Raw genomic sequence first — 27,655 nt, 5'->3', positions numbered from 1 at the left:
CACCAGTTATGCTGGCACTGCTACAAGCTCAGGCTGCCCTAAGATGCAATTATAGAAGCGCAGTAAAGCCAGGTCAGTGCTAGGAAGCTGCAGTTGCCACAACTGACCCTTGACCAGAAGGATGAAATACAGTGTCCAAACTATGCAAGTCACGCTGAAACACTTTTACCCAGGTAAGTGCACAGAGAGTAAAATGAACTCTTCAAGGGATAACATTTTCATAAGCCCCTAAATATCTTAGGAGCCTAAGTTGAAAAGAAAGTCAATAGGATTTGGCACCTACATCACTTTTGAAAATTGGATTGGGGAGCTTTTGAAAATGTTACCCAGGAGTTACTATGGTCTTTAAAGAATTGGGGGCGGGAAGAAAGCCATTCAGCTCTTCATATAAAGCAGTGTACAAACACACTCATATTGCCAGGAAACAAATATTATAAAGATACAAAAGGAACAAGCTAGACTACATTAAAACGTCTCATGAACTTTTTTCAAAAGGAGACATTTTGAAATTCAGATAGCTAACAGAGGCAAATTGAAGAGGTTTATTTTTTAAAAAGCCTTTTTAGTTGGTGGGATCAGACCCTATAAATCCCAACTACTGCTATGTCCTTGGGTAAGCCACTTAAACCTCTGTTATGATGGTGCACACTCACCTCTCACTAGCACCTCCTGTCAGGGGTGTTGCACAAATCTGCCCTCTCGCTTTCTCTGTTCATGGTGCCCCCCATAGGCAGTTGCCCTCACCAGGGGTCTTTAGTGGCTCAGCTCTCCAGATAAGCTATGCATAGTGTAAACATATGAAGGAACCCTGCCGGGGTAACACAGTCCAACAAATGATGGTCTTCTCTGGGGTCTTCCGCCCAGTCTCTGGGCCTGTTTAAAACTCTAGCCCCTTTTCTGAGCTCCAGAACAAAACTTGTCCCCTTCTCAGGGCTTTTGGCCACTTCACAAGCGGCTGGTGGGGGAACCCGAGCCTGCCCACTACTCCGGGTCCCAACCCAGGGACCCTACAAGTAGCAGCCACCTGCTGCTTTCTTTAATAGCTGTGGCTGCTACATTCCCTGGACTGCTTCCCAGTCCATCCTCTTCACCTGTTACCTTATGGTTACAGTCAATGGGTTCCCCGTTTGCATAGGGTCTCTAACAGGCCTCCTTGCCTGGAGAATACTTCTGTCCTAGCCCTTCTAGTCCCAGTCCTGCTCAAACCCTGCAGCTCCTTTTAATTGGGCCTGCTGCACTCTGACTGGCTGCTTCACTCCACCTTCACTGTTCCTTTTCTGGGCCAGGGTGGTGGTAGGACCACAAGGACTCCAGCAGGGCGCCTCCAAAGACCTGGCACACCCCGTCACAATCTACACTTCAGTGTCCCATAAGTAAAATAGCAAGCTTACTTGCAAACCCATTTTTGACTTAGATTTTACATGATATGCTCTCTGCAGACTTGCATATACACAAGCAAGTATACACTCTGCTACCTTTCAAGCTACCCCATCTGGCAGACGGAGTACGCTTTTCCTTTTCACTGGGGAAGCTATCCAATACTGCAGCGTTAGGGACCATGTAATACCTGAGTATATACTTGTCCACCTTTGTACAGCCCTTTAAGAAGCACGCACACGGAAGCTATTTGTTGCTTCAATTCATCTAAAATCTGTCAGGTGAAAGCCCCCAGCACATTGTACAAGACGAAACCAACAGCTACTATTTTTGTATAAACAGGATTTTAATTCAGCCAGGTGCTTTGTGTACAACAAAGTTTATACAAAAGGAAAGCGTCATATTACTTCAGCAGCAAGAGTGCACGCACAGGGAGCATCCCCAGACCTAACACCTCAAGAACCTAAGAAACTTTTTGACAAGATTCCCATGCAGACTACTGTTATATATGTTATGATCCTCATTGGGATCACTTCCTACCATGTACAGCTCTCCTGCATGGACATCCTGCAAATTAGCACTAAAGTTACTGGGATTAAACCCAACCCATAAAGTATAGCGATAGTCAATGGTACGCATGGAATACCCATTATTTTTATGTCTTTCAACTCTGGTTTATCAGAGTCCCATTCAGGAATGTCTGCAGGTCGTGATACTGGCTGAAAGCTATAGCTCCTCATGGTCATCTTCAATGTCATAGTCTTTGTCATAGTCATCCTCTTCTTCAGGGGAGTTAAAATGCTGGACAATACTAGGCCCCTGGGTGCAGAGCGCAACATGAAATGAAGGCTCAGGGCACACTGGAGGACCCACAGGCCTGCAAGTTCCGCGAGCGTTGAGAAGAGAGATACAAGTTCAACCATTTTTTTGGCTTTTCCTAGAAAAAGCATCAAAATACAAGTTAGAGAATAGCATGGCTCAAGAGATACAGGCTGATCTTTTTAGACGTGTACTAGAGGAGCTCTTTATCAGTTGCACTTTGCATTTAGTTCATAGGGCAACAACCCTGGAGCTATTTAAGAAGGTGTGGCTTGTAGTTCAGAGGGTAGCTCATGAAAGCTTATGCTCTAATAAATTTGTTAGTCTCTAAGGTGCCACAAGTACTCCTTTTCTTTTTGCGAATACAGACTAACACGGCTGCTACTCTGAAACCTGTCCCTGTAGGTATTTATACCAAACTTAATACCAGCAGGAGAATACTAGTTTTTCCCTCTTCTGTTCCTCAGATGTTCTAATCAGTGCCTTGAGAAGTACTATCTGCTCCTTTGAGGAGGGGCTCTCCAAAAAAGATAAAGAAATCATCATGTTAATTGCTTAATTGTGGCAAGTTCTGCCAAAACATTGCTTTTTGGTGCCCTCACTGTGTACATCAGCATAACTGCAAGGCAAGTGTTCAACTGCTGCTGCAATGACAGTGGAAGCCACTATCAAAAGTATCCTTTAGGCTTCTAACCAACATAAAATAAAGCTTCCATTTAGTTAATGCAGCCCTGTAGCTGTTTCCACCAACAAAGATCTAACTGAAGCAAGCGCTTGTATCACAGATGATTTTAAGTCTTGCTCTGCATGAGCACCACTGCCACAACGATTGAGACTGACAGCACTAGCCAGAACCAAACACTAGATGGAAGAGATTTGTGCAAGTTTTATTTAAATCTGCCGGGCAAACACATTTTGACCAGCAACTCCCATTGCTCTCTCAGTCCTACACTCGGAAACAGAAGTACAAATTGGTTTCTGCTGCAGACATATATTGTCAATACATCCTCCTGTATGGAGGCGTCAAAGCATGGACATGCTGAACTTAGGGCACACTGAGGACAGATGATTGCACAGACTTTCCTACTCACTGAGCTGAGAGATAAAATAGACATCAACCTCTGTGTGTCCGATACCGAACAGTACTACAGCTTGGAAACCTGGGCAAACCCTTTAACCCCAGGGCACCAGCACTTAGGCTTAGCCCCCTGGTAGCAACAGGAAGCTGCTCCTAAGAAGCTTCAATTCCACTGACCTGTATGCCGATGGCAAGCATAATCGTTGGGTTAAAATATGGGATTGCAATTGCACATGCTTTTGCAATTTATGATAATGCTTATGAAAATGTACCTGCAGCTACAGAGTCCGATATATGGGTGAAGGGGTCAAGGTAGGGGAAGATTCTCTCTCCTGGACGAGCAAAGGAAGATGTCTTCCCTGGTACATAGAACATCAGTGGCACTCGGGTAGCGACATCAAAATTGCTGTATTTCGCCCATTCTCCGTGCTCACCCAGAGACCATCCTAGAGGATACAAAACATCATTTAAAGAAAATACTAGATTACTAACTTAGTGATCACTTCCATTATGAACACCCAAGTCGCCAGATTCACCTACTCCCAACAGCAGTGACCCCAGCCCTATGGTTCTTGAAGCACTATTCAGTTATTAAGTTTATTTTAGCTAGTAAATATCAATCTGTGTTTAACCGTACTGAAAGAATTCTCTAAAGTGGAAGTTGTTTAAAGAACCAACAAAATCTTGCAACATGATGCTCTTTCACCAACTAGCAGCTACTCCTTCCTTTCCTCCCTCCCGTTTCCCAATTAGAGCCAGCATTTAAGCCTTAAAAATGCAACATGAAGGAGGAATTGGGGTATGTCATTTTGCACATATGCATCTCCAGATCAGTTCCTTGAAGCATTCACATAAGATTTACATAGCTGCCAGCTCTATGTTACTTTGTCACTGAGCATCCCTTGGAGCCAGGTTGTCAAATCATCCCTAAGGAACCAACGTGAGATCAAAACTCTTTGGAATCTTGCCCAACAATGCCCCAATCCTCTAAGAGGGAGCGGATGGCTCATGTGCCACTCTTTCCTGGTGGTGGAAGGAATGGGGGGAGGGAAGCTGGCTCTAAAAAAGAACTAACATCAATGTTCAGCATTTTGAGATATACTATTTTGTGATCGCTCAGCAAACTGAGGTCCTGGAACTATAGCTCAATTTAGTGACACAGGGCAAGGGAAAAAGAAGAACTGAATCTACACAAGAATGACCCCAAGTCACATCTGCATATAAGGAAGCGTATCTAATCCAGTGATTTTAATACAAAACACTATTAATGCTTCTATTCTGTAACTCATTAACTAGTTAAGCCAGCTAAAGTATTCTCCTAAGGAAGGGCCTTAGAATAGGTCATCTTGCCTAGAGCGGTGTAGTGGCAAGTTTCGAACAAAGTTAAGTAGCTCTCAATCTCTCTAAATATTTGAGATATTCCCCGCCCCATCCTGAATTAAAATGGCATTCATAGCGCTATCCGTTAGAGAGTGCCAGATCCCTGCAACATGGATTGCAGCTGTATTCCTGAGTTGTTGCTTTAGACATTTCGCAACTGCAAGCACAGGTGAAAGAAATTGCATTAGATCAGTTAATGAGAAATTCTGCTGCCCAGTTCATCAGATGGGGCTTTTACAAATTGTGATGGGAGAGCTACTCCAGAGCAGCACTCTTCCAGCAGGAGTCACTCCCTGGGGCAGAAAGAGCTGAGAATGCTGCAAGTTCAGGCTACTGAACTGTGAAAGGGTTCACACTCAACAGCAAACCCTCCACATGATTAGGGAGAGAACTGACTGCAGGGACAAATAAGTTCTGCAACCATGGAAGCATGTGTTCGATGTATATTAACTAGAGCCAACAAGCCAGGTACATAAGGCATAACTGCACAGGGCAAGCATGAAAGGGATTTATGTGGCAGGATTAACTTACACAGTTCAGAAGAGAGTTCTTTGCATATAGCCATGGAAATATTTGAATGCTTACCATGGTCAGCAGTAAATATCACAATTGTGTTATTCGAGAGCCCACATCATCCAAGGCATTCAGTAGCAGGCCAACCTGCGTATCCAGGTAAGAAACTGCTGCAAAATAGCTCTGACGAATCTGCCGCTGCAAGTTTTTCCAAAAGGGAGAGTCACTTCAATTGTCCAGATACTTGCTAGCTCTACTCTAATAAAAGGGCTTGCAGCATTTTCACTGTAAAGCTTTGTTTTCAACCGTCTGCACATAATTCATGCCCCAAGTTAAATTTAACAGAGGGAACAACTAGGAAATTCCAAATATTTCCTACAAGTTCTTTCAAGCAAGAAGCTCTAAGCCAGTCAATGCTGTCCCTTAGGAGCCCCAGCTAGCACACTTTTGCTCCGGCAATGCCCCACGGGAGTCAGCGTCTTCCCAGAAGGAAGGCTAACCGAGGTCCTTAAAGAGGAAGGGCTAGTAAAGGCAGATGGATTGCTCTGGGATGGTGCCAACATTCTTGTTAGGGTCTGAACACACCTCCCCTGCAGCACTCACAACCCAGAAACAAGGTGGGAGCAGGAATATTACACATGGTCATGCACACTCACCCTCAGCCTACCCCCTGCTAGTCTGACCCAACTCACAACTCAGTTACAACAAAAGCTGGCCTGGTAGCTGTGAGGTAGGGCATGCGAGCTTCCCATGGTGTCAAGTGCTGGCGGCGCCTTGAAACGTTAACACAGCAGTCTTGTGCTACCTTGCACTTAACTGTGATCTAGGGAAGTCTGGTTTCAAAGCAACACTTAGGCTGCTTACCTGGAAGTCTTTTGGAATTGGTCCATAAGGGAAGCTGATGTTTAAAGCCTGGACGTCCTCCCTTTGTCGGATATCCGTCCAGGGGTTATATGCGACAGCAGGCAGTTCTTCAGGTACCCGAGGGTCTGGGGCTAGGGTGATGTTCTCCAGCGGGTACAGCTTGAGAAATTCCTTCACGATACAACACAAATACATATTAAGATTTCGGTACAGCAAGACTAAGGTTTGCAATTATAAAGTAGGATTTCTTATCCATTTTCTGTGAAAGACACCTTGAAACTTCAAACAGCAACACAGGTGTTTACGGTACAGACTGTACTGCTGTCATGTAATGTTCTCAGGATTACTGAAATGTTATATGTCAATCCTACTTTTCCTATGGTTTCCATAACCAAGCGTCCACCTTTATTTTGCCTATATGGTGTCCCAGTAACACAGCATTCATTTAGAGCACTGATAATCAACTGAAAAACAGAGCAAAGAAAAACCAAGGATTTATACCTCTTCTAGCTTCTTTAGGGTTTACTTTTAAAAGCATGAAAGGTTTATCCCTCCAAGGAGTGGCTGTTTGTTGGATTAACTTGCTTACTTTAGACATTCAGGTCTTGTCTCTCCTGCTTTTCTTGGAAGGCTACAGATGCCCATAGAATTGTTGGATCATGGCAGATTTACCATGCACATGAAACCCAATTAGTTAAAGGGGGAGGTAGTGATTTTTACTCACACTGTTTAAAACGCTGGTTTTGCTAATATTCCCTAACTCAGAATGCCTGAGAAAAAGTTAGTAAAAAGGACACCTTTGTTAAAGATTCAACCCTTTGCCTATCAATTAAGGGAGGAAGAAGCTCAGAATCCATGAGACCTCCAGCAAAACAAGATCTGATATTTCAAAGGTTTTCAAAAAAAAAAAAAAAAAAAGGAGCATGAAGTTCCCCCTTCCTCTTCAAAGCCTTCTTTACACATCATAAAGCGGCAACTACTTCCCCTTTTGTGCCCCTCCCCTCCACCACCACCACATTCAGTTCACCTTTAAGAAAATAAGAGTTTCCCAATGTAAAAGGGTACTCAGTGGTAGCTGGTTAAGGTATTTTGGCAAGTACCAACCTAATTTGTGCTTTTAGCACAGAGCATCTATTCAGGAGACTTGCAGAAGGTAACGTTGTACCAAGTTCTTGTGTATGGCACCTACATGTTCTTTGGCTCATGGCACAGACTACTATACTACTCATCTCAGATATGGTAGAGACCTACAGCATGTGTCAAAACATGAAGTCTTCTCAAAAACACAGGACCCAATCCTGCTCCCTTGGAACTCAGTGGAACTTTTGCCATTGACTAAATGGGGAGGAAGATCAGGATGCAAATCATTTAGGGCCTCATTCTGCCACCCTCAGACAGAGTATACCTCTCTGCACAAGTAGTCACAATAATGTTCAGCAGGTACTAACTCACTGAGTAAAGATGGGCTTTTAGTCCGGCACTTAATGCTCTGTGAACATACTGCTGAGATTAAAACATTTAAAAAGGATACATACTTTGACTCGGAGTTACTTTTCTGTGACAGCTGCTACGAATGTGTCTCAGCCTTTCAATGCAAGGATATTTTTCATCTTGCTTTACAGTAACAGTATAAGATACTTATGAAAGTAACTTTTAAAAGATTAATGATGATCATTGAATAACTTTGGTCGAGATTTCATTCACCATAAAACCCAGTGAGATGGTTTTACTCCAGCCTTCCTTACCTGAGGATACCTCAGGGGGATGTGTGGTTTGTGATAACCAACAGCCAGGAAGAATTTACGATTCTTTATTTTCATGATGTTCAATAAGTGTCTGGCCTCTTCAGTGCTCTGTATATCTGGCAAGGTACCCAAGGGCACTTCTGCCACATCGACTGGGCAAACCAAGTTGGCATGAAGCTCTCCATCTTTTCCTTTACAAGTCTTTGGGAAAACAAAGAAGAAATATCTACTTTAAATTTAATCAAACCAAGAACACACACATCCTATAGGCTTCAAGAGCAATTCATGTCTGACTCTACTCAGAGGGATCACTGCCCACCACACAGGATGGTGAATTAAAGTCTGATCAGGAAATTAGTGGCTAGTGTTAGTGCTAGAAAAGCTTTGCCATGTTCTAGGTAAGGTGATCAAAACCACAGAGGAAAAAACAGTTCCATTTTCCTGAGCTCAACTATACACCAAATAAACAGGCAACTTTTGTTTGCGTCCAATAAGCAGCAGAATCCTAGCTCTACTGTTGGCTTGAGGGTGTGATAGTCACATGCAGGATACCAAGCTCTAGAACCCAGGAAACCGTGGCTCATTGGTGAGTGGTTAGAAATTGGTTCCGTGATCAATCTGCCCTTTTGCTCCCTCTGACTCTGAGGACTCATGGAAAGCTATCTTAGAAACAATTATCTGACCTACTAGTTTCTGGCTATGTGCCAACCGTGGCTGATATTTAGTCACTAGAGAAACACTGACTGTTGTAAGGGATTGAGAAGAGAAGGTGGCCTCAGCAGGCCTTTGGACCGTATGTTGTACGCTGAGAGACATGAGTGGCTGATGCAAACACTAGTTGCCACGGAAGTCAGTATTTTTCAACAGTTAATCTCACAACCAAATTACACTAAGGCTGAATTTTGTCTCACCTAGGAAGTCTCTACTACTCCAGTCTATCAAATACCATGATTGCACGGTAACTGTTGACTAAGTGCTTGACTAAGATGTGATCTTAAAAATTAATTGACCTAATTAATGTAAAAAATGTTATGCCTTGAACTCCGCAGATAGCTCTATCTAACCCCCAGCGTAGACGTAGCTAGGTCGATGGAACAATTCTAGCCACCTCTCACCGAGAGGTGGATTAACTACGTCAAAGGAAGCATTGACCCAGGAAGCATCTACACTACAATGCTATAGCAGCGTAGCTAAAGCTTGTAGTGTAGATATAGCGCAGTACTTACACTGATTCCTTTGGACCACACCTGTTGGAAAGTTGAAGACAGGAAACTGTTTTTAGATGGCTTGTCAAAACATGGCTTTCTTAATCCCCTCTTTGCAGGGTCAAGTTTTGTAATTTAGCACAAATTAATTTGGGATGCGCAAAGGCCCAGGATCAAGCACAGAGGTTATCCTTACACCCTGGGCCACAGTTTATGCCGAAGTTAACAAATGCCATCTGAAACCCACTGACAGTGTAAACAGAATCCACATTGTTGTGCAACTGGTGGCTTGCTGGCTTCTTAAGCAGGTTTTAAATGGTCTCCATCTACTAAACTAAAAGATGCATTAAGCAGTTCTGTACTCAAGTGGCTTTGGGTGTCTTATTGCGTAGGGTTGGTTCAAATTCAGCCAAGCCAGCTGACAGTACTTTACCACCTAGAAAAGAGGCTGAGGTAATTTGCAAGAGATGATAGCTATAGTTTAGAGATAAAGGATTTAGTGCTCTCAATACAAATTAAGGCCCCCAGTCTCGCAAGCGTTTACACGTGTCAGTAATCCCACCAAATTCAAGGGAACTACTCACAAGCATAAGCATTTGCAGGATCGGGCTCTTAATGAGCATAACCATTCTTCAGTACAAAGTGACATGTCCTTTTGGTAGGGAGATGAAGAGAGGTGTATTTGACTAGTGATTTTCCTCCACATTTCTAACCTACTAGGTTACAGAATCATAGAAATGTATCTTCCCAATTAACACGTTTGACTCAGATTAGCAAGAGCTTGTACCTGACAGTAGTAATATATTTATATCCTGAAACACTCTCCACCCATCTTTATTTGGGTCCACCTGCAATCAAACTGCCTGCTTACCTTACTGTTTTCATATTTTTCAGCAGAGGGATGAAAAGGTGGAAGGGACCAACTATACGGATAGTCATCACTATGATTGGATGAAATCCCTGGAAAGGAGAAATAAGCAAAGCAAATATTAGAAATGGTCTTATAGCTCACTCAACTAGAAAGAGTTCAGCTACAAGTTACACATGGTTAACTTGTTTTGTTAACATAGAAACTGTTCCACTAATTTTATGAGCTAATTCAGGGGACTAAGAAAGCATTCAAGAACTAAAGGATGAAATATTTGCTCCAGCTAACAGTACCTAAAACACAGCTGGCTATGAGGAAAGGGAAACCTCAAGCATCTTGAGCAAGTTTAGCTCCGAGTACAAAATAATTAGGATTAACGCCAGTATTTGTATGTGTATATAAATTGTTAGTAAAACTAATAATCTTTAAAATTCTACACATCCAACAAACAATTTAATGGTAACAAGTTTCAACAGAGAACTATCGCAGAAAAATCCTGCTTTGCCAGAAGCTGGGAATGGGCAACAGAAATGGATCACTTGGTTACCTGTTCTGTTCATTCCCTCTGGGGCACCTGGCATTGGCCACTGTTGGAAGACAGGATACTGGGCTAGACGAACCTTTGGTCTGACCTAGTATGGCCATTCTTATTCGTAAGTGTAGTATTTTTAACTCTTTACTGTTGTTTAAATAGCAACCTCATTTTCTATGCAGCTTAACTGGGACAAAGACTGAGAGAATGACCCTGCACTATGAAAACAGCATTCTTAGTGGCAATCACTTCTGCCAGACAGGCAGGATAAATAGCAGCTCTCAGGCAGATCCACCGATTACACCCCAAATTTCTTCCAAAGGTCCATTCGTCAATCCACATCAGTGAACGGATACACCTGCCGACCTTCTTTCCTAAACCACATGAGAACTCTTGAATCCACGATGCATACCCTAGACATACGCAGGACTTTGTCCTTCTATTTGGATAGAACCAAGCCCTTTAGGAATTCTTCTAGACTCTTTGTCTCCGTCACGGAGCGATCCAGAGGGACACCTATTTCGACCCAGAGACTTGCAAAATGGATTTCTGACTGTATCCAATTCTGTTACCAGATATGGAAAGTTACGCCTCCAGCAGACATCAGAACTCACTCCACTAGATTGATGGCTACCTCCGTGGCTTTTCTACACAAAGTTCCCCTGACTGTCATCTGTAAAGCAGCCACTTGGTCTTCTGAACACAGAAGATCTAGGTACATCTTTAGCAGTGTCTAAATTCTAAATACTCGACATTAACATCCTAAGTGGTATGTGAAAATTTACAGCAGATCGATTCCCATGGTTGAATGATGCTGTGCAGTTAGTGCCCCACTTTTAAACGTAACTCTATAAAATGTAATGGTTTATACAAACACAAGGACAACCTAGAAGGACTTTATTCTACATCAGATATACGACAATATTTTAGGTCATTTAATATAAAAGAAAAAACCTGTCCCTAATTACACAATTCATTTATGGTAACATGCTAAATGAACATTCTAAGTGTTGTTACAAGCCATACCAGGGTGAAACACTTTTCCTACGGACATGGTCGTGTAGCCATTCTCCTTGAAGTACTGGGGGATTGTGGAATAGTTTCCTGCATGTACTCTCCAGTAGGAGTGGAAATCATAAAGCCGTGTGGTATCAGGCCTGCGTCCAGTTAGAAATGACACTCTGCTTGGAGCACACACAGCTTGCTAAAGCAAGAGACAGGAGAATTAATGCTTAATGGAAAGTAGAGTATATTCCGTTTGTATCTGAAGTGCAATCAAGTGATTTTGGTGTCATTAAGCAAAATGTTTAGGGGCTGATGGAATCTAGCTAACAATGTTTAACATAGCTCCCAGCAGAGATGTCTGGGATCATTACTTTGGGTATCAGTCAGACACTTCTTGCTCACCGCCCACATCACAAACTGATGTCAAGCTACACATGTATTTTCTTGCACTTGGGATCTCAATCTAACAGACTCCTGAGAAGAGCCTAGAGCTTTGATTTTTGCAGCTAATAACACAAACTGTGTGACATCAAACAAAGACCATGCTTTTTAAAACTAGTAACAGAGCTGGAATGAAAATGGTAGATGGACTGTGCTGACATTAAGTGACAAGTACAGGCGATCTGGGCAGTCTTAGCACTAATGCAAAGAACAGTCAAGTGGGAGAGCCAAGTTAGAGTCCAAAGGCCTGAATGTTCTGTTTCATATTGGCAAGAGTAACTCCACTGAGATCCCCAAACTCCCCAATCAGATTCAGGGCCCTCGTTTCTGGCTTCCTGGTGGAGGCAGGGCTGAGAATGCAGACGTGCTAGTCAGCCATCCCAGCAAAAGAAAAGTAGTAAGATTTAGAGTCCTGAGCTTAAGAATGATGATTAGAAGTTGCCCCTACAAAGAATGATCTGGACAATATGAGGGATTTGGAATAAACATATCATGCTCACAAAAGGAGGGGAGGGTAAATGTAGAATAAGCTTTTACAAGACATTTGGGGTGGAAAGCACAGAATTGGTATTGTGCAAAATGGCTTTTTTTTTAAATAGTGTTTTGTAAATAGTTTCAGAGTAGCAGCCGTGTTAGTCTGTATTCGCAAAAAGAAAAGGAGTACTTGTGGCACCTTAAAGACCAACAAATTTATATAAGCATAAGCTTTCGTGCTTATGCTCAAATAAATTTGTTAGTCTCCAAGGTGCCACAAAGTACTCCTTTTCTTTTTGTAAATAGTGAAACTCACAAGCTGATGTTACACAATAGAGTACCACACCTTACTGCTAATATCCTCATTCCAGCAAAGATAAACACACAATACGGTTTAGCCCAGTTGTCTCTTTACTACCCGAAATATTTTAAAATACAGCAACTGGCTGTTTCAATGGTCTCCCCAGCACTTTTTGTGCCCAAACCATTAAGAATTTTACAGAAATACAATTGCTATTTTTAAATTAAGTTGCGTTACTTACTTGAGCATAGGCATTCTGGAACACAACGCTTCGAGATGCAAGCTGGTCAATGTTTGGAGATTTTACAAGGCTGTCTCCATAACAGCCCAAAGCGGGACGCAGATCATCCGCTACTATGAAGAGAACATTCATGCCATCTACAAAGAGGGAGTTACACGACATTTACTTTAGCAACAATGAGTACAAGCTAATCTGAGAACTGCAAACCTATTGGAACTTCTCTATACTTCTCTAGCCCTACTAAAAACATCAAGAGGAGCCTCGGACATCCTTATAAGAAACAACATTTAAAAGGATTAACATCAAAAACTTGTTTAGGAATCCAAAAGTCCCATTCTCAACTGGCCCCCAGGAACTACCACAATAAACATAATTAATAATATTTAAGGCAACTGAGGGCACCTTTATAAAAGGCTTCTTGAAATAACCTACAAAATAAAAGGGAAAGGGTTACAATTTAAGCAAGTGCAAAGATTTTCCAGTAGACATTTTGCTTGCCTCTGGGTTTCACACCCTACAATCGCTTTTACACAAGCAAAATTAAGACGTCACCACGCTATCCAACCCTGCTCAGAGTAGTATCGCTGCTTAAAGAAAGTAGATCAGCCAATGATGACAGTGGCAAGCCTGACTGGTACATCTACACTGCAGCTGGGAGCCAGCCTCCCAGCCTGGATTTGTGCTAATGGTAGCGCTGTGGACGTGTTGGCACTGGGATAGCCCCCCGAGTTTGGACCCAGCCTACACCCAGGTCCGAGCTCAGGTGGTTAGCCTGAGTCTCCACCGGTGCTACAACATCCAGGCAGCTACTAGTAGGGAGCCCTGCCCACCCGAACTGGGAAGCTCAGCACAGACAGACCCTCTCAGGCAGGCCTCAAATAGTCACCCAGTCCAGAGGTTAGGGCACTAGCCTGGGACTCCAGACTGGGGGCTCACTGTCCAGCTCTGCCAGAAGCCCTAGGCAAGTCCCCAAGGCCGCGCCCGCCCCAGGAAGCGGGTGTATTTAACCCTGCAATTTAACGCCTGCCCCAGGTGTATTTAATGCCCGCCCCAGAAAGCAGGTGTATTTAACCCTGCGATTTAATGCCCGCCCTGGGAAGCTGGTGTATTTAACTCTGCGATTTAACGCCCGTCCCGGGAAGCGGGTGTATTTAACCCTGCGATTTAATGCCTGCCCCAGGTGTATTTAACGCCCGCCCCGGGAAGCGGGGGTATTTAACCCTGCGATTTAACGCCCGCCCCAGGTGTATTTAACGCCCGCCCCGGGAAGCGGGTGTATTTAACCCTGCGATTTAACGCCCGCCCCAGGTGTATTTAACGCCCGCCCCGGGAAGCGGGTGTATTTAACCCTGCGATTTAATGCCCGCCCCAGGTGTATTTAACGCCCGCCCCGGGAAGCGGGTGTATTTAACCCTGCGATTTAACGCCCGCCCCAGGTGTATTTAACGCCCGCCCCGGGAAGCGGGGGTATTTAACCCTGCGATTTAACGCCCGCCCCGGGTGGATTTAACGCCCGCCCCGGGAAGCGGGGGTATTTAACCCTGCGATTTAACGCCCGCCCCGGGAAGCGGGGGTATTTAACCCTGCGATTTAACGCCCGCCCCGGGAAGCGGGGGTATTTAACCCTGCCCCGGCGCAGACGAAGCGGGTCTAAGCTGCGCAGTGGGAAGACAAACCCTGCGGGGAGCCCGGAGGTTCGCTTGACCCGCCAGCGAGGGTTAACGCTGCAGCTGCCCCGTCCACACTGGGATTAACACGGGCTGTTGCAATCCCAGTTCACCCCCCCCCCGCAGCCAGGGCCAGTCCCCCCGGGCCTCAGTGTCCCACCTGCTGTGGGGCAAATAAAGACCGGGCCAGGGGCCCCGCTCGCGCCCGGGGCGTCCCCTGGGATTCCCGCAGCCCCCAGGCCGCCGCCTCCCCCGGCTCCCGGCGGCACCTGTGGGCGGAGGGACCGGCCCCTTCGGCCCGGCTCCAGCGGTCCCCGAGGCCAGCAGGATCCCGGCGCAGCAAACCCCGAGCAGCCAGGGCCAAGAGGCCGGGCCGCGGCAGGAGGGAGCCGCCCGCATTTCCCGGCCCGCCCAGCCCAGCCACGCAGCGGCGGCGGCGGCGAAAGGACGCGCTGAGCCGGGCCTCCCCTCTGCCCTTCCCCGGGGCAGGGAGAGCCGGGCGGGCGGAGAACCCGCCGGGCGTGGCCGGGCTCCGCCCTCCCGCGGGGGGGGGGGGGGCGAGTCAGGTGCAGCCCGGAGACGGCGGCCCCCCCCTCGCTGGGGACTAGCCCCCCTGGGGAGGGGCTAGATCCAGCCCCCCTCCAGCGCGGGGGAAGTTAGGGGTCCGGGCGACGCTAGTGCTCAGCACCACTGGGGCCCAAGCCCCCCCCCCCCCCCGTGAGCCTTTCTGCGGAGGACGGGGACCTTGGTTCTCCATGTGTGTAAAGGGCTCGGCCCACCCTCTGGCCAGTCTGCTACTAACCTGGATCATGGACCCTTGTCTCCAGGCTGGCCTTCCAAGCAGCTGCCAGCTGCCACTACAGGCGGTTGGCGGCCCTGGGCGAGCCTTGGCAGCGTCTTTCCCGCCCCTCTGGCAAGGGAACAGGAGAGGGAAGCGTACAAGCCCCAGGGTCGCATTTCCAATTAGGCGGAGTAGGCATGTGCCGAGGGGCGGTGGCATTCTAGGGGCACCTAAAAGTGAGTTTCAGAGTAGCTGCCGTGTTAGTCTGTATTCGCAAAAAGAAAAGGAGGACTTGCGGCACCTTAGAGACTAACACATTTCTTAGAGCATAAGCTTTCGTGAGCTACAGCTCACTTCATCGGATGTGAAAAGTTTCTTTTTTTTATGGAAAACACGAAGGTCAGCTGGGGCAGGGACCCTGAAGATGCTGTGCCTAGAATGTAAATCCGGCCCTGACAAAGCCCTATTCTCTCCCCCTCCCATGAAAGGCACTCAAGACCAAAAATTTGTTAGTCTCTAAGGTGCCACACATCCTCCTTTTCTTTTTGCGAATACAGACGAACAGGGCTGCTACTCTGAAACCACTCAAGACCATGTTTCCATATCCTCCTGCCCTGGGACCAAAGTGAGTTATTGCTTGGGCCCTGCAAGCTAAGGCTGGTCTAGTATTCTTATCTCCACTGGCCTGCTTGATAGTGTGTTCCCGTGTAAAACTGCAGCCAGGCACATACAGATACCACCGTGGTCCATCACCAGGGCCTGAAACCAAGACCTGCAGCTCCACCAGACCTTTACCCCCTGAAGTAAAAGAGCAGCAATTTGCTGTAGTCACTAACAGAGAGTCATGAGGAGAGAGATGATCACATGCACTTAGTACTTACTTTTGCTTTACAATCCTGGTTGAAATATTTTTACCGGGGAGGGTTATCTGCTTAGAATTCCAGACACAATAAAATAGTTTGAGGTACTCAGAATACAATCCACCACCAATAAATACAAATAATTTCTAGCAAATCAGCTTAAATAGAATTATGCCTTTGGTAAAGCAGCAGCAAAGCCGGGATAGCTTGGAGCTGGGTGCTAGTTTATCTTTGAGAGACTTGGATAAATAGTTCCAGTCCAGGTCTGTCTCTCTGTCTCTCAAATCGACACACCCAAGACCAGCCAGGAGATTGTTTTATTTAGCAAAACCTCCTTGCCAGTGGACCCTGGTTGTCGGGATCAAACCTGGGACCTCTGGAGCTAAATGCATGAGCATCTACTGCCTCAGCTAAAAGCCATATGCCTGTTAAGCAGACTCGTTAATCTCTCTCTAAGTGATCTTGGTGTCACTAAATGGGACAGAGCACCACATCCAGGAGGTGTGTAGGTCACATGATGTTTTACAAACCAAAGGTGGGTTTGCATCTAGGTCTCATTTTATCCGAACACTCAAAGTTTCAGTGATGTTTGAATGGGGGGTTCTGGCTTAAGCCAATCTTTTGGCAGAAAAGCAGAACGGCTTCATGTCTACCACCAGACTTCAGGCTGACAGTGGGAAGTCTGCCCAGAAGAGAGGTTGCAGTCCTGCAATCGGAGCATCACTCCCCCTGGAGAAGGAGGAGGACAGTGGTGGTGCACCACTACCTTCAGCTCCCTTAGGGATGGTTTTCTCCTCAGCCCCAAGAGTAACTCGGGTCTACAATGTGTTCCCATTACACATGTCTTTGGAGGGGGCTTCTTATGCTAGGAACATAATCCTATTAATGGCAAGGATGCTTTGCGTTCTCTTTCCTGGACCTATCACAAGAAGGGCTCCACTCAATATATTAATGTATGACTTGCTGCTTGCAGGTGTGCATAGTGGGCTTCCAAAAACGTAAGGAGCCCAAAGGGAGACCTCATTTTACCTCCTGGTCATCATCTCTTGCTTTCTGGGTTGTAGAAGCTGGAGATGTAGCATATGCGCCTCAACAGTTATTCCTCCAGCCACCCAAGGAACAGCATTAACTGCCTCAAAGGGGGCTCTGTTCAATGTTCTTTGGTTGGAAGGATAACGGGCTGAAATCCTGGGATTCAAGGATAGGATGTGTAAAGCAGGAGACAAAAACAGGGGATCTTCAGGCCTCTAACAGAAAGCTAATAAGATTCAGGAAGCAAGAGACTCTGTCCTGGGGAAGCAGGGTCAATGGAGGGAGGCATCTGTGTAGAAATATGGGGCTAAGTCAAGTACTGGGGAAGAAGAGTCCGGGAGGATTAAAGATTTGTCTAGGTAGCATCACTGAGGAGGCAGCAGTGGGTGACCGGGAAAGTGGGGAGTATATTAGTAGATCTGGACCCCATTTATCCTTAATCCCCTCATGATTCTCAGGGCACTTATAGCAACACTTCTCTGGGAGAGGGAATATTTAATGTTATTATGACAATTATTTCCTCCTCGTGCAAATGACAACCTTGGGGAAGGAAGAAATCAAGTGCATTAGAATTAATATTTAGAGAAGCTGCCTTGGAGGCATATTTCATTTTAATCCTACTTTTAGAAAAAGAGATCACGGTGCTACAGCCAGTTAACATTTACATTATATATTTTAAATAGAAATTCACATTTCTGGGTCATTTTGAGATATATCAATCTGACACTTGCTGGAAGTTATTGGCTGGGATTCATGTTTATATGTAGCAGGCAATATGTAAGTTTCTATCATCAGTAATCTCTCTTAAATGCATAATTGCCATCTGTGACTGCTCTGAGAGGCAGGGACTAATCCATGTTTGGGTTAGCTCAACCATTTAACCATACCTACACGTTTTTTCCCAATATGAGTTTTCTTTGTCTTGTTTTTAGGCAGCTGACTTCATTTTATAAACAGCCAAGCTATAAAATTTGTCATTTTGATCAGAGAATTTAGACCCTACATTTAAAACATTGATAGAGATGAAATGATTATTTAACTAATAGGGTTATATTTGCTCTAGCAAAGCCACCACACAAACATGCTGAAATCTAGAAGACTGCTGCAAATGGCCAGCAAAGGTCATGGGAATTCTGATCAGTTTCTAAGAATGTCTCAGAAAGTTTGTACAAATTTTTGTTAGAACAATAAAACTGCATGTTGTCACCACATGAGATTTTAGAGATTATAGGAGGAAGTAGCCCAATAAGAGACTCTGAAATATGGCATGATGCCTACTTTGAATTGTGCAGGGGATATATATATAGGTATATGTGTTCTTGTACAACATATAAGAGCATGTTATTTATTATTCATATCACTAACCTTGATTCTCGTTACAACTAGACTGTACAAATGTAAACTACTGAACAATCCTGCTTTTGCAGAAGGATGGATGGGATAATCTAACAAGTGAAAAATCTCCAGCTTCTATGGTTTTATTGTGGCAGCATTAAAATATCATCTTAATTTTATGATACACAAATACAAAAGTGTTAACATTGTGATTTTGAATTCAGCCTCCAATCCAAGACACAAAAGTCCTGCATTTATCATAGGATTTTTGTATTAAGGACATGTGGCATTTGGATAGCAAAATCAATAGCTTGCTGTGAAAAACTCAGTGATTTCAGCTATAAACTGATAAGAGGCAGGCACATCATCCCAGCTCTGCCTCTTGTGGAATTGTGTGATATGAAATATTTCCTTTACTTAACGGAAACATAGATTTGTATGTGGAATAATAGCCTTCAAAGCCACTCAGGGATCAATAACAACATTCCTTGTGGGGGTTTGTTTCTTTCATAAAGTGCATGCCTATCTATGCTCAAAGTAAGACAACTTCAGAGCCAGCATAAGGACACTGTTTCACGATTCTTGAACCATAACTGGTTCCTTAAGAAGTTGCTAGAACTGTCAAAAGTTTTCTATCTAGAAGTTTTAGGATGGAAAAATGGCAATTTTATTTAAATGAAAATTTCTATGGGAAATATCTGTTTTCAACAATCTGGGGGCTTTTTAAAAAAAGACAAACACAAAACCAAGTTCCAGAAACTGAAACATTCAGTTAAGAAGAAAAACAATTCACTTGACTGAAATATTTCATTTTTTGACTGCAGACAATTAAAAAAAGTCAGAAAAATTGTGATGAAAACTAATTTTTTTGCCAAGATGGGAAGCCATTTCTTAACCAGCTCTACTAGCTGCCCTGTGTAGCAGCAAAATACATCAATAAAGTTGGAAACCACCCCATGACAGTGAATAACATGAACACACAGATTTTCAAACAAGCCTTCCCAGTTACTAGAAACCCTTGCTAACAGAATTCACTGTTATTCTGTCCTTCACTGGGATGTGTGATTTAAAAAAATATCCAACATCTGTACCAATGTATATATTTTTTTTCTTTTGAGTGGACTAAATATGGCTAAATTTGGCATTTATAGTATCTTACTCTTCCTTTTTTGTGTGTTTCGGTGTGGGTGGGGGAGATTACCTTGGAATTGGCTGAATCAAAAATCAAGTGTTCTGGGGAAACTGTTTTAAACAGTGTACCCCAAATACTACTAGTTTGTGAACATAATTTGATGCATTTGATGAGTTCCAATATATTTTACACAAGTGCAGCCTATAGTTGGTAATAACAGAGCTAGTTTAGATCACTTTCTAGCATTTTAGAAATATGGAAAATGTGCGTGAACAGTACATTCTTAGATGACATTTCTCTCATTTTCATCTAGAGAGTTCTGATGGAAAAAAGAATAATTCTGCTATTCCACATGTTTAATTACAATAAAGCTTGACTCTTACAAATGCAAATGTGTTAAGTGGTACTTGATACAAATTTTTCAGTTTTCCTAATATGATTATATCAAAAATATTTAGCTAATCAACTGCAGCTAAATCCACTAAAGAAACAAGTTATATGGATATTGAATCATTTTCTCAACAGCAACAGCATGCAAAAGTTCTGATACTAGAATAAAATTGGGATGATGGTGCCCTATTGATTGCAGACACTGAAATCAGCCATTAGAGAGGTACCCACAGATCATTCCATTCCTTGATAGTAAATGTGGACAACAAAACATGAGAGAATGCCATCCATAATTGCTCTTTCATTTCATTCTATGTATAAATCTGTTCAGAGCTCTGTAAAAAAAAAAAAAGCCCTGTGAAATGCATTTTAATTGAATTATATGCATCTAAGACACTTGAGAAGGATTGTTGGGTTCACATCACTGGAATCTGAAGTTTCCACTATCTAATAACTAGGTGCCACATGGGTAACAATAGCACAAGCTTCCCCACAATGCTTTGCCAACATGCCTCAATCTTGCCCTGGAATGAAGATTTGGCTCTGTCTGCACATATTCTGTCCTTGAATGTGGCCTCCATTGACTTCAATAGAAGTTATGTTTGGCTGGAAGCAATCATTCCACACACTACATTAGATTCATTAGCAAGTCTAAAGAATTTGCTTTTGCAGCAGACACAAGAGGGCATGTTTGCACAAGCAATTGGCTGGCACTATGCATCAGTTCATTTAGTAGCTCTCAAAGAAGCATGTTGTATCAATCCCCTGGGAACATCTATCATATCTGAGGGTATTGATCATCACAAATTTCCTACCAAATGAAGAATCAAAACAAGAAAACTTGTCTAAACCCCTACTGCCAGAAGGTGCTGGCAGATGATTAGCAGAAATCATTTATCCCTAAGCTGATTAAATGAAGAGCAGCATGACCTGGCTTTTCCCCTTTGATTTCTGTACAGAAAATTTACACACCATGGAAGCAAGCTTGTTGCAGTGTGATAAATGGGTGAGACGTCCTCACAAGTCGCCTCTGCATTTACAATTATGCATCCTTCTCTGCAAGTTTGAGGTCAAGTTCAAATACTTATTAAGGATTCAAGCAGCTCCTGTGTATTGAAGACATTGACATTGTTTCTCTATTTCAAAAAGAATACCACCCACATTTACATGGGTGGCACCTAACGCAGCACCCCCCACCCCCCAAAAAAGCTCTGTTCAAACAGAAAGGACAGTAAATGTGGAGCCAACAAAAGCAGAGATTTCCTTGTGCAGCAGATTGTCAACCTGTGGAATTCACTGCTGAGCCACTGCTGTGACTAGATTTCCAGTAGCACTAGATCATTTTATGACCATTAACAACATTGTTGCGGGGGGGGGGGGGGGAAAGACAAGTCAGGAAAATGATATGAGAAATCCAACTTCATGCTTCAGGTCATAAACCAATCACCTGCTGGTGTCAAGGGGAATTCCTGTCTTACAACATTATATAATTAGCCCAGAGCCCTGTACATTAGGGGCCTGATCCTATAGCATCAAGGTCAATAGGAGCTTTCCCAACAACTTCAATAGTTGCAGGGTGAGGCCCTCTGAGCATGTGGAGTGTGGGGCTGGAGTCACCTTATTCTAATACAGATATTGACCAATGCCAGAGGCCAGATGCCAGACTTGACAGGTAGATGGTGTGATCTGTTCTAATATATTTTACATTAGGTATGAGGAGTGTGATCCACCATAGATATAGCAGTTTTGGGGATGGGTTAAAATAAATTTTCAGTCAAAACTAAGTGACACAGAACTCAGAATTATTATAAGTGTATCTTAAAAAATAACTGTAAAAAAGGTGTTACTGTCCAATCCCCACCTTTATTTCAAAGCCTGCATCCATACTAGAAGGGTCTTCCATCTGTAATATTGTATAAACATCTACATCAGATTTTTATTTTTAAAAGATTCACGAGCTGTGCTTTTGGAACTGTATAACAAGAAGGCAAAGACTTTTCTAAACCTTCTGACTCTGGATCATCCAAAGGCACTGCATCAGATAGATCTGCATAGATTGACGTTTTTATAATTAAATGATAAACTTCTACGATTGCTCTTCCATAAGACAAAAATTCCCTGGGAAGCGCTAGAAAATAAATGTAGGCACTAGATAATATAGTCCTAATTCAAAGACACGTATAAGGCTTCATCTTGTGTATAGTCCCTACTCCATGGCTAAAATGAATTTTATATGGGTTCTTCATTTATAAACCTCCTCAGATTGTTCTAGGTTCCCACAAATTACCTTGTGGAATGATCTTTTCCAACCACGTTTATTACCTGGTTTGTTTCTAAAGTATTATTAAGAGCTAGATTGTGACTTCAAGCAGACCTTGAACAAGGGCGGTGTAGGAATGTAAGGGCACCACCACAGAAACCTTTATGACTCAGAGCCACACCCCAGTCACAACTGCCTGCTTCCTCCTTGCCTGCACCAGTGGCAAATTAGATACTTCCCACAGCAGCTTAGTTGTGCTCAGGTGAGGGAGCTAAGGTTGCTCCTATTCCTGTCCTTCCATTTCATGCACCAGTTCAGTGGAGGGAGTAAGCCTGTGCTCAGTCTGTGGAGTCCACACACAAGTCTCACTTCTCATTCCCTCCCGGGGGGGGTGTAAGCCACAGTACACTCTAGCCCTTAGGAAACAGTTTTACAGAATTATGAACCAAAGCCCCGAGACTGTCAATTTAATGTAAACCTTAAGGTACATTAAACAGACCCCTTCCGAGCATAGACAACACTGTGTAAACAAGATGTCTCATGGTTCTACTGATCCCTTTAACCCAGATCTCTAAAATGGGCTGCTTTAATAGCCACTCATTCATTAACTCCCACTGCCACTTCAGCGGGTGTTTTGGACAGGATGCTCAGAGTACTATCACTGCAAAAACCTGACCTCCATTTCTTGGTAGTAGTGAAATCCACCCGGCCGCTCTTTCATTTTCATTAAAACTACCTCAGAGGAACAGTAAATAAGCTCATTAGCATTCAAGAACTGCTAACAGAGAGGTCACCTTCTTCTCTGCCGAACAAGTCTCCATTTCAAACATTAAAACCTCTCAGTTAGCAATTTATGACAAGGGCACTGAAATACACAAGACTCATTTTTTCCAGGTTAAGGTGCTGTTTTGTTCGGTGGAAGCACTAGAAGACCATCCTTCGGGAAAAATCCAGTTGTCCCTCCCATGGGTATGTAAAGTGTGAAATGCAAAATAATTGCTACTGGGGGCAGGCTTAGGAAAGGATAGGAAGGTGCAAGTTTTAACTGAGTGGTATAGAATGAGAAATGCGCAAGGACATCAGGGTTTGGCCTAGTGCATATTAGTATGGTTCTGCTATGCTTTTACTTACTGAAACTTCTAATCATGTCCGAAAAGAGGAAGCAGCAATAAGCCTAATGAAGCTGTTGTAACAGGAATGAAAATGGTGAACTGTCTTTTTATCCCATCAGGTAAAACCCTTGTGGTTTTTTGAATTTACGCTGCCTCCTTCTGTTCACAGTACATCGTAGGGAAGGGGCCTCTTAAGTGGAAGATCTGTGAACAGATGAACAAAGCCCTAGCTGGGATGATTTAACTGGGACTTGGTCCTGCTTTGAGCAGGGGGTTGGACTAGATGACCTTCTGGGGTCCCTTCCAACCCTGATATTCTATGATTCTATGATTCTATGAGAAATTCTCTAAGTGTCTGACATTTCCTTACACAGCTGTCGCAGTTTGGAGTATTAATTGTGAAATCAGCTATTGGTTACACACCAATAATATTTTAACCAAAAATCACTTACTGAATTAAATATGTAAGTGGCCTAAGTGCTATAGCCAATACAATCCAGGACACATTCAGATACGGTCACCATCTCACGAGTATGACTTTAAGATACAGAGAACATACTTCTAGCTTTTTACTATAAATGGAGATAAAACTCAGCAAAGGAATTCTTTGCTGGCTAATCTTCATTCTCTGTCTCTTACTGTAATAACTATCAGCCCCATTAAAAAATGCCCAGTGCCTTGAGCAGAGCTCATGCAACTCCCATAGAGTTGATCCTGTGAGGTACCAAGCTCTTTCTGAAAGACCTTGAGCCCATCAATCACCACTCAAGTCAACAGGAGAGTTTCTGCTCAGCATTTCAGAAGAAGCTAGGCAGCACCTTACAGTTTTGGATTGGGTGAGAAGATCAAAGCAACATGTTTCCCTGCAGCCATCCTCCTTCCAGGATTTGGGACTAGGGTTTTATGATCCAATAGATTTGTGAAAAAATAACTGCACGTTGACGAATTTATTCTATTGCTCAGTTTATTCATCATTTGGAACTTTTGACCAAATCTAAAAATGCTCAGAGGGAAATGAGGAGATTCTTAAATCATATAATAAATATAGCATAAATATTCTGGCAATGTTTTATGTATTTATTTTTAAAAGCCTTAACAACCCCATGCTTTGGAGCAGAGACTAGAAATTCAGCAGCAGGGTGGCTTTGTGTCAAGAATGTGCCTTTAGCCATCACTGAGGAAAAAATCACCCAAATTAGGCCAAATTTTAAACCTTTGAAAAGTCATAGTTCGCACATGCTCAGTAGAGACTTGCTAGAGCTCAATTCCCCAAAGATTCTATGGACATGCTCCAGTCCAGAGCTGAATAAGCAGGACTTTCCTGCAATTCCAGCTCTGGGCTGGTTCGAGTCCTGCCAGTTCCAGATCCAGGCACTAGAACTGAAAGCAGGGAGCCTGTCTCTCCTGTGTTCTCAATGACCCCCCCTCCCCACTAGGCCCATGGAGTTGGAGGAGAAAAGCTGCCTGAATTGAATGCAGAGCCAGATCTAGGTGATGGGGAGGAGAGTAGATTGGAACAAGGAAACTGGGGTAGGGGGAGAAGGAGTCAGTGTGAGCCGGGGGTGACTGAAGAGCAGTGAAGGGACAGGACAGAAAGAGAGACAGATCAGACAAGAGAGTCACAAAGAAGATTGGGGACAAGCAGCTGGAAGGGAGTGAGATGAGGTTTACAGACTCCACACAAAGGCTAAGGAAGTGATGGAGCAGTTCTGGGGCAAGAGGGCTCTGCCCCCGAGCAGTTGCAGAGTATGCGCCAAATGGAGGAACTGCTTAAAAAGGGACTGACCGTCAAGCAGGGGGGAAATGCTCTTCACAAAAAAGAAGACTGGAAAAAAAGAATGGAACTGGTCTCTCTATACGGAAAAATACAGCTAGTCCAAAATTGTACATGCTTAGGAGTTATGTTCAACAACAAACGAACTTGAAAGGGTCATATAGATAATATCAAGACTAAATGTAAAGAAAGGATGAATCTGTTTAAAAGCATTGTTGGGAACAATTGGGATGCAGGTAAGAACAAGTTCCTGATGCTCTATAAAGCACTAATAAGACCAGTAATATATTATGGAAAACAAGCGCTCAATTCAGCTTCTAAACCATCGCTTAAAAAATTAGAACCAGTCCAAGCCCAAGTTCTGTGAATCGCACATGGTGCGAGTGGTACAACTCTGTTGTGTGTGCTGCAGGTAGCAACTGGAGAAATGCCTATGAATTTAAGGGTGAAATTATTAGCTTTAACCTTTTCAGCTAAGTTTAATGAAAATAGTGAAGATAGGAGTGCAAAACAAATATACAAGGACTGTTGGGAATTAAGTAGTCAAGAATTAACTGGACGCCACAGACTCCCACAAGATAACAGGGTCAAAAGGTGGGTAAAAGACTTGGGTGAAAAGGAAGGACTGGAAGAAATTAAAAACTTTAGTAATGGGAAATCAAACTATAGCTGTATGGTTGTCTCTCCAGTAGTGGATTTGGAGTTGTATGATAAAATAAAGGCAAGAGCAGGACCATCAAATATGACGACTAAAATGTATGAGTTTATACATCACAAATGAGGCCAACATTGCCAAATCTATATTGATAGCTCTAGAGATGACAACACAAGTAGACTCAGAATGGCCTTTTGTATCCCTGAATTTGGAATTAAGAGATCTATGAAACTGTCCAATTTTGTGGCCATTACGAGCGTGGAGTTGGTGGGCATATTGTTGGCACTGATTTGGATAAAGGATGTACGTCCAGCTTTGACTGCTATCCTATCTGACTCTTCATCACGCATAATAGTGATTTGAAAGAGAGAGCCTCAGAAAGCAGGAATGACTTAATCAATGGAATATTGTTCTTAACTCTGAAAATAGTACAATTAGGTATACCTGTAGTAATGTGGATCCCAGCACATGTCAAGATACTGGGCAATGAAATGGCAGATAAAGTAGTGAAAAATGCCTTAAAAAATGAGGAGGTTGATATAAAGAACGCTCTGAGTAAACAGGACTTCAAAAGTTTGGTTAAGAGAGAATTTAAGAAGGAATGGCAAGAACCATGGACCAAAGAGGAAAAAAAGGCAAAGATTCCATGAAATCTATCCAAAACGTGAGGTTAATGGTACACTTAATAACTATGATAGAAGAAGAGAAAAAAGAAAAGGAGTACTTGTGGTACCTTAGAGACTAACAAATTTATTTGAGCATAAGCTTTCGTGAGCTACAGCTCACTTCATCAGATGCATCGGATGCTGTAGCTCACAAAAGCTTATGCTCAAATAAATTTGTTAGTCTCTACGGTGCCACAAGTACTCCTTTTCTTTTTGTGAATACAGACTAACACGGCAGATACTCTGAAACCTGTCATTATAGAAGAAGAGAAGTAACTATATTTAGAGTACTAACAGGTCACTCTGATCTGAATGGTAATTAATATTTACTAAACAACAGTGCCACCCAGAGGATTCAGGGGGTCTGGGGCAAAGCAATTTCGGAGGCCCCTTCCATAAAAAAAGTTAGTTTTGCCGCCCCAAGTGGCGAAGAAAAAAAAAAACCCAAGTCGTGCCGCAGAAGAAAGAGGAGGACAGGAGGACTCGCCGCCGAACTGCCACAGAAGACTGAAGCGGAGTGACTGAGCTGCTGCCGAAGTCCTGCCGAAATTGCCCCTGCCCTGTCTGCCCCACTGGGCAGCCCTGCTAAACAAGCACAAAGCCGGGTTGTGCAACACATTCAAAGTCCAAGAAACAGCTAAGCATTTGCTGTGGCAATGAAGGGAGAATTACACAGATAGATTCTTTATGAAGAACTGAGATGCCTCAGGGTGAAAGCATGTAGTCTGAAAGGATTGGTGAGAGCACCAGGAAAGCAGGATAGCATTAAAAAAGGCATTACTTTGCTCTTTTAAGGATACCGAGCTGGGTGAGAGGATATAGATTTTTGCTTATGCAAAAACTGCGGTAGGTGGCAGTCACAGCCTCACATGCTGAGGCTGCTGCACCATAAAACAACAAGAAAAGAAAGAAAGAGGCAGGGGGAGGGTGAAGAAGCAGCTTTGTAGAGAGAAAGCCAGTTTACAGCTTCTGAGACAGAGAGAGCCACAGGAGAAGGGTCTGGACAGTGGGTAAGACCTGACCAGGAGCCTGACCCTTTTCTTTCCTCTGCTCTCTGACAAGGGAGAATAACTGGATGCTGAGAAGTGAACTGGGAAGTACCATTTGACTATCCGACCTGTTGGGCCTGATTGGGAACTCTCTGCTGGC

General features: G+C 43.6%; 1 protein-coding gene across 1 annotated transcript; it reads right to left on the bottom strand.

Moving 5' to 3' along the window:
- Nucleotides 1-1,704: 1,704 nt before the first annotated feature.
- Nucleotides 1,705-14,996, bottom strand: IDS (iduronate 2-sulfatase). The gene is given in 13 exon segments (XM_038416344.2): nucleotides 1,705-2,027; nucleotides 2,030-2,106; nucleotides 2,108-2,246; nucleotides 2,249-2,314; nucleotides 3,547-3,720; nucleotides 5,240-5,281; nucleotides 5,284-5,365; nucleotides 6,032-6,202; nucleotides 7,777-7,977; nucleotides 9,853-9,941; nucleotides 11,408-11,585; nucleotides 12,844-12,980; nucleotides 14,780-14,996. Coding segments are annotated over 13 exon segments (1,689 nt in total). The 5' UTR covers nucleotides 14,910-14,996; the 3' UTR covers nucleotides 1,705-1,824.
- Nucleotides 14,997-27,655: the final 12,659 nt, after the last annotated feature.

The sequence above is a fragment of the Dermochelys coriacea genome, chromosome 9 (genome assembly GCF_009764565.3).
Source record: "Dermochelys coriacea isolate rDerCor1 chromosome 9, rDerCor1.pri.v4, whole genome shotgun sequence".
Classification (NCBI taxonomy): domain Eukaryota; kingdom Metazoa; phylum Chordata; order Testudines; family Dermochelyidae; genus Dermochelys; species Dermochelys coriacea.
The sequence above is the reverse complement of the archived record's forward strand: the minus strand, read 5'-3'. Positions and strand labels throughout refer to the sequence as shown.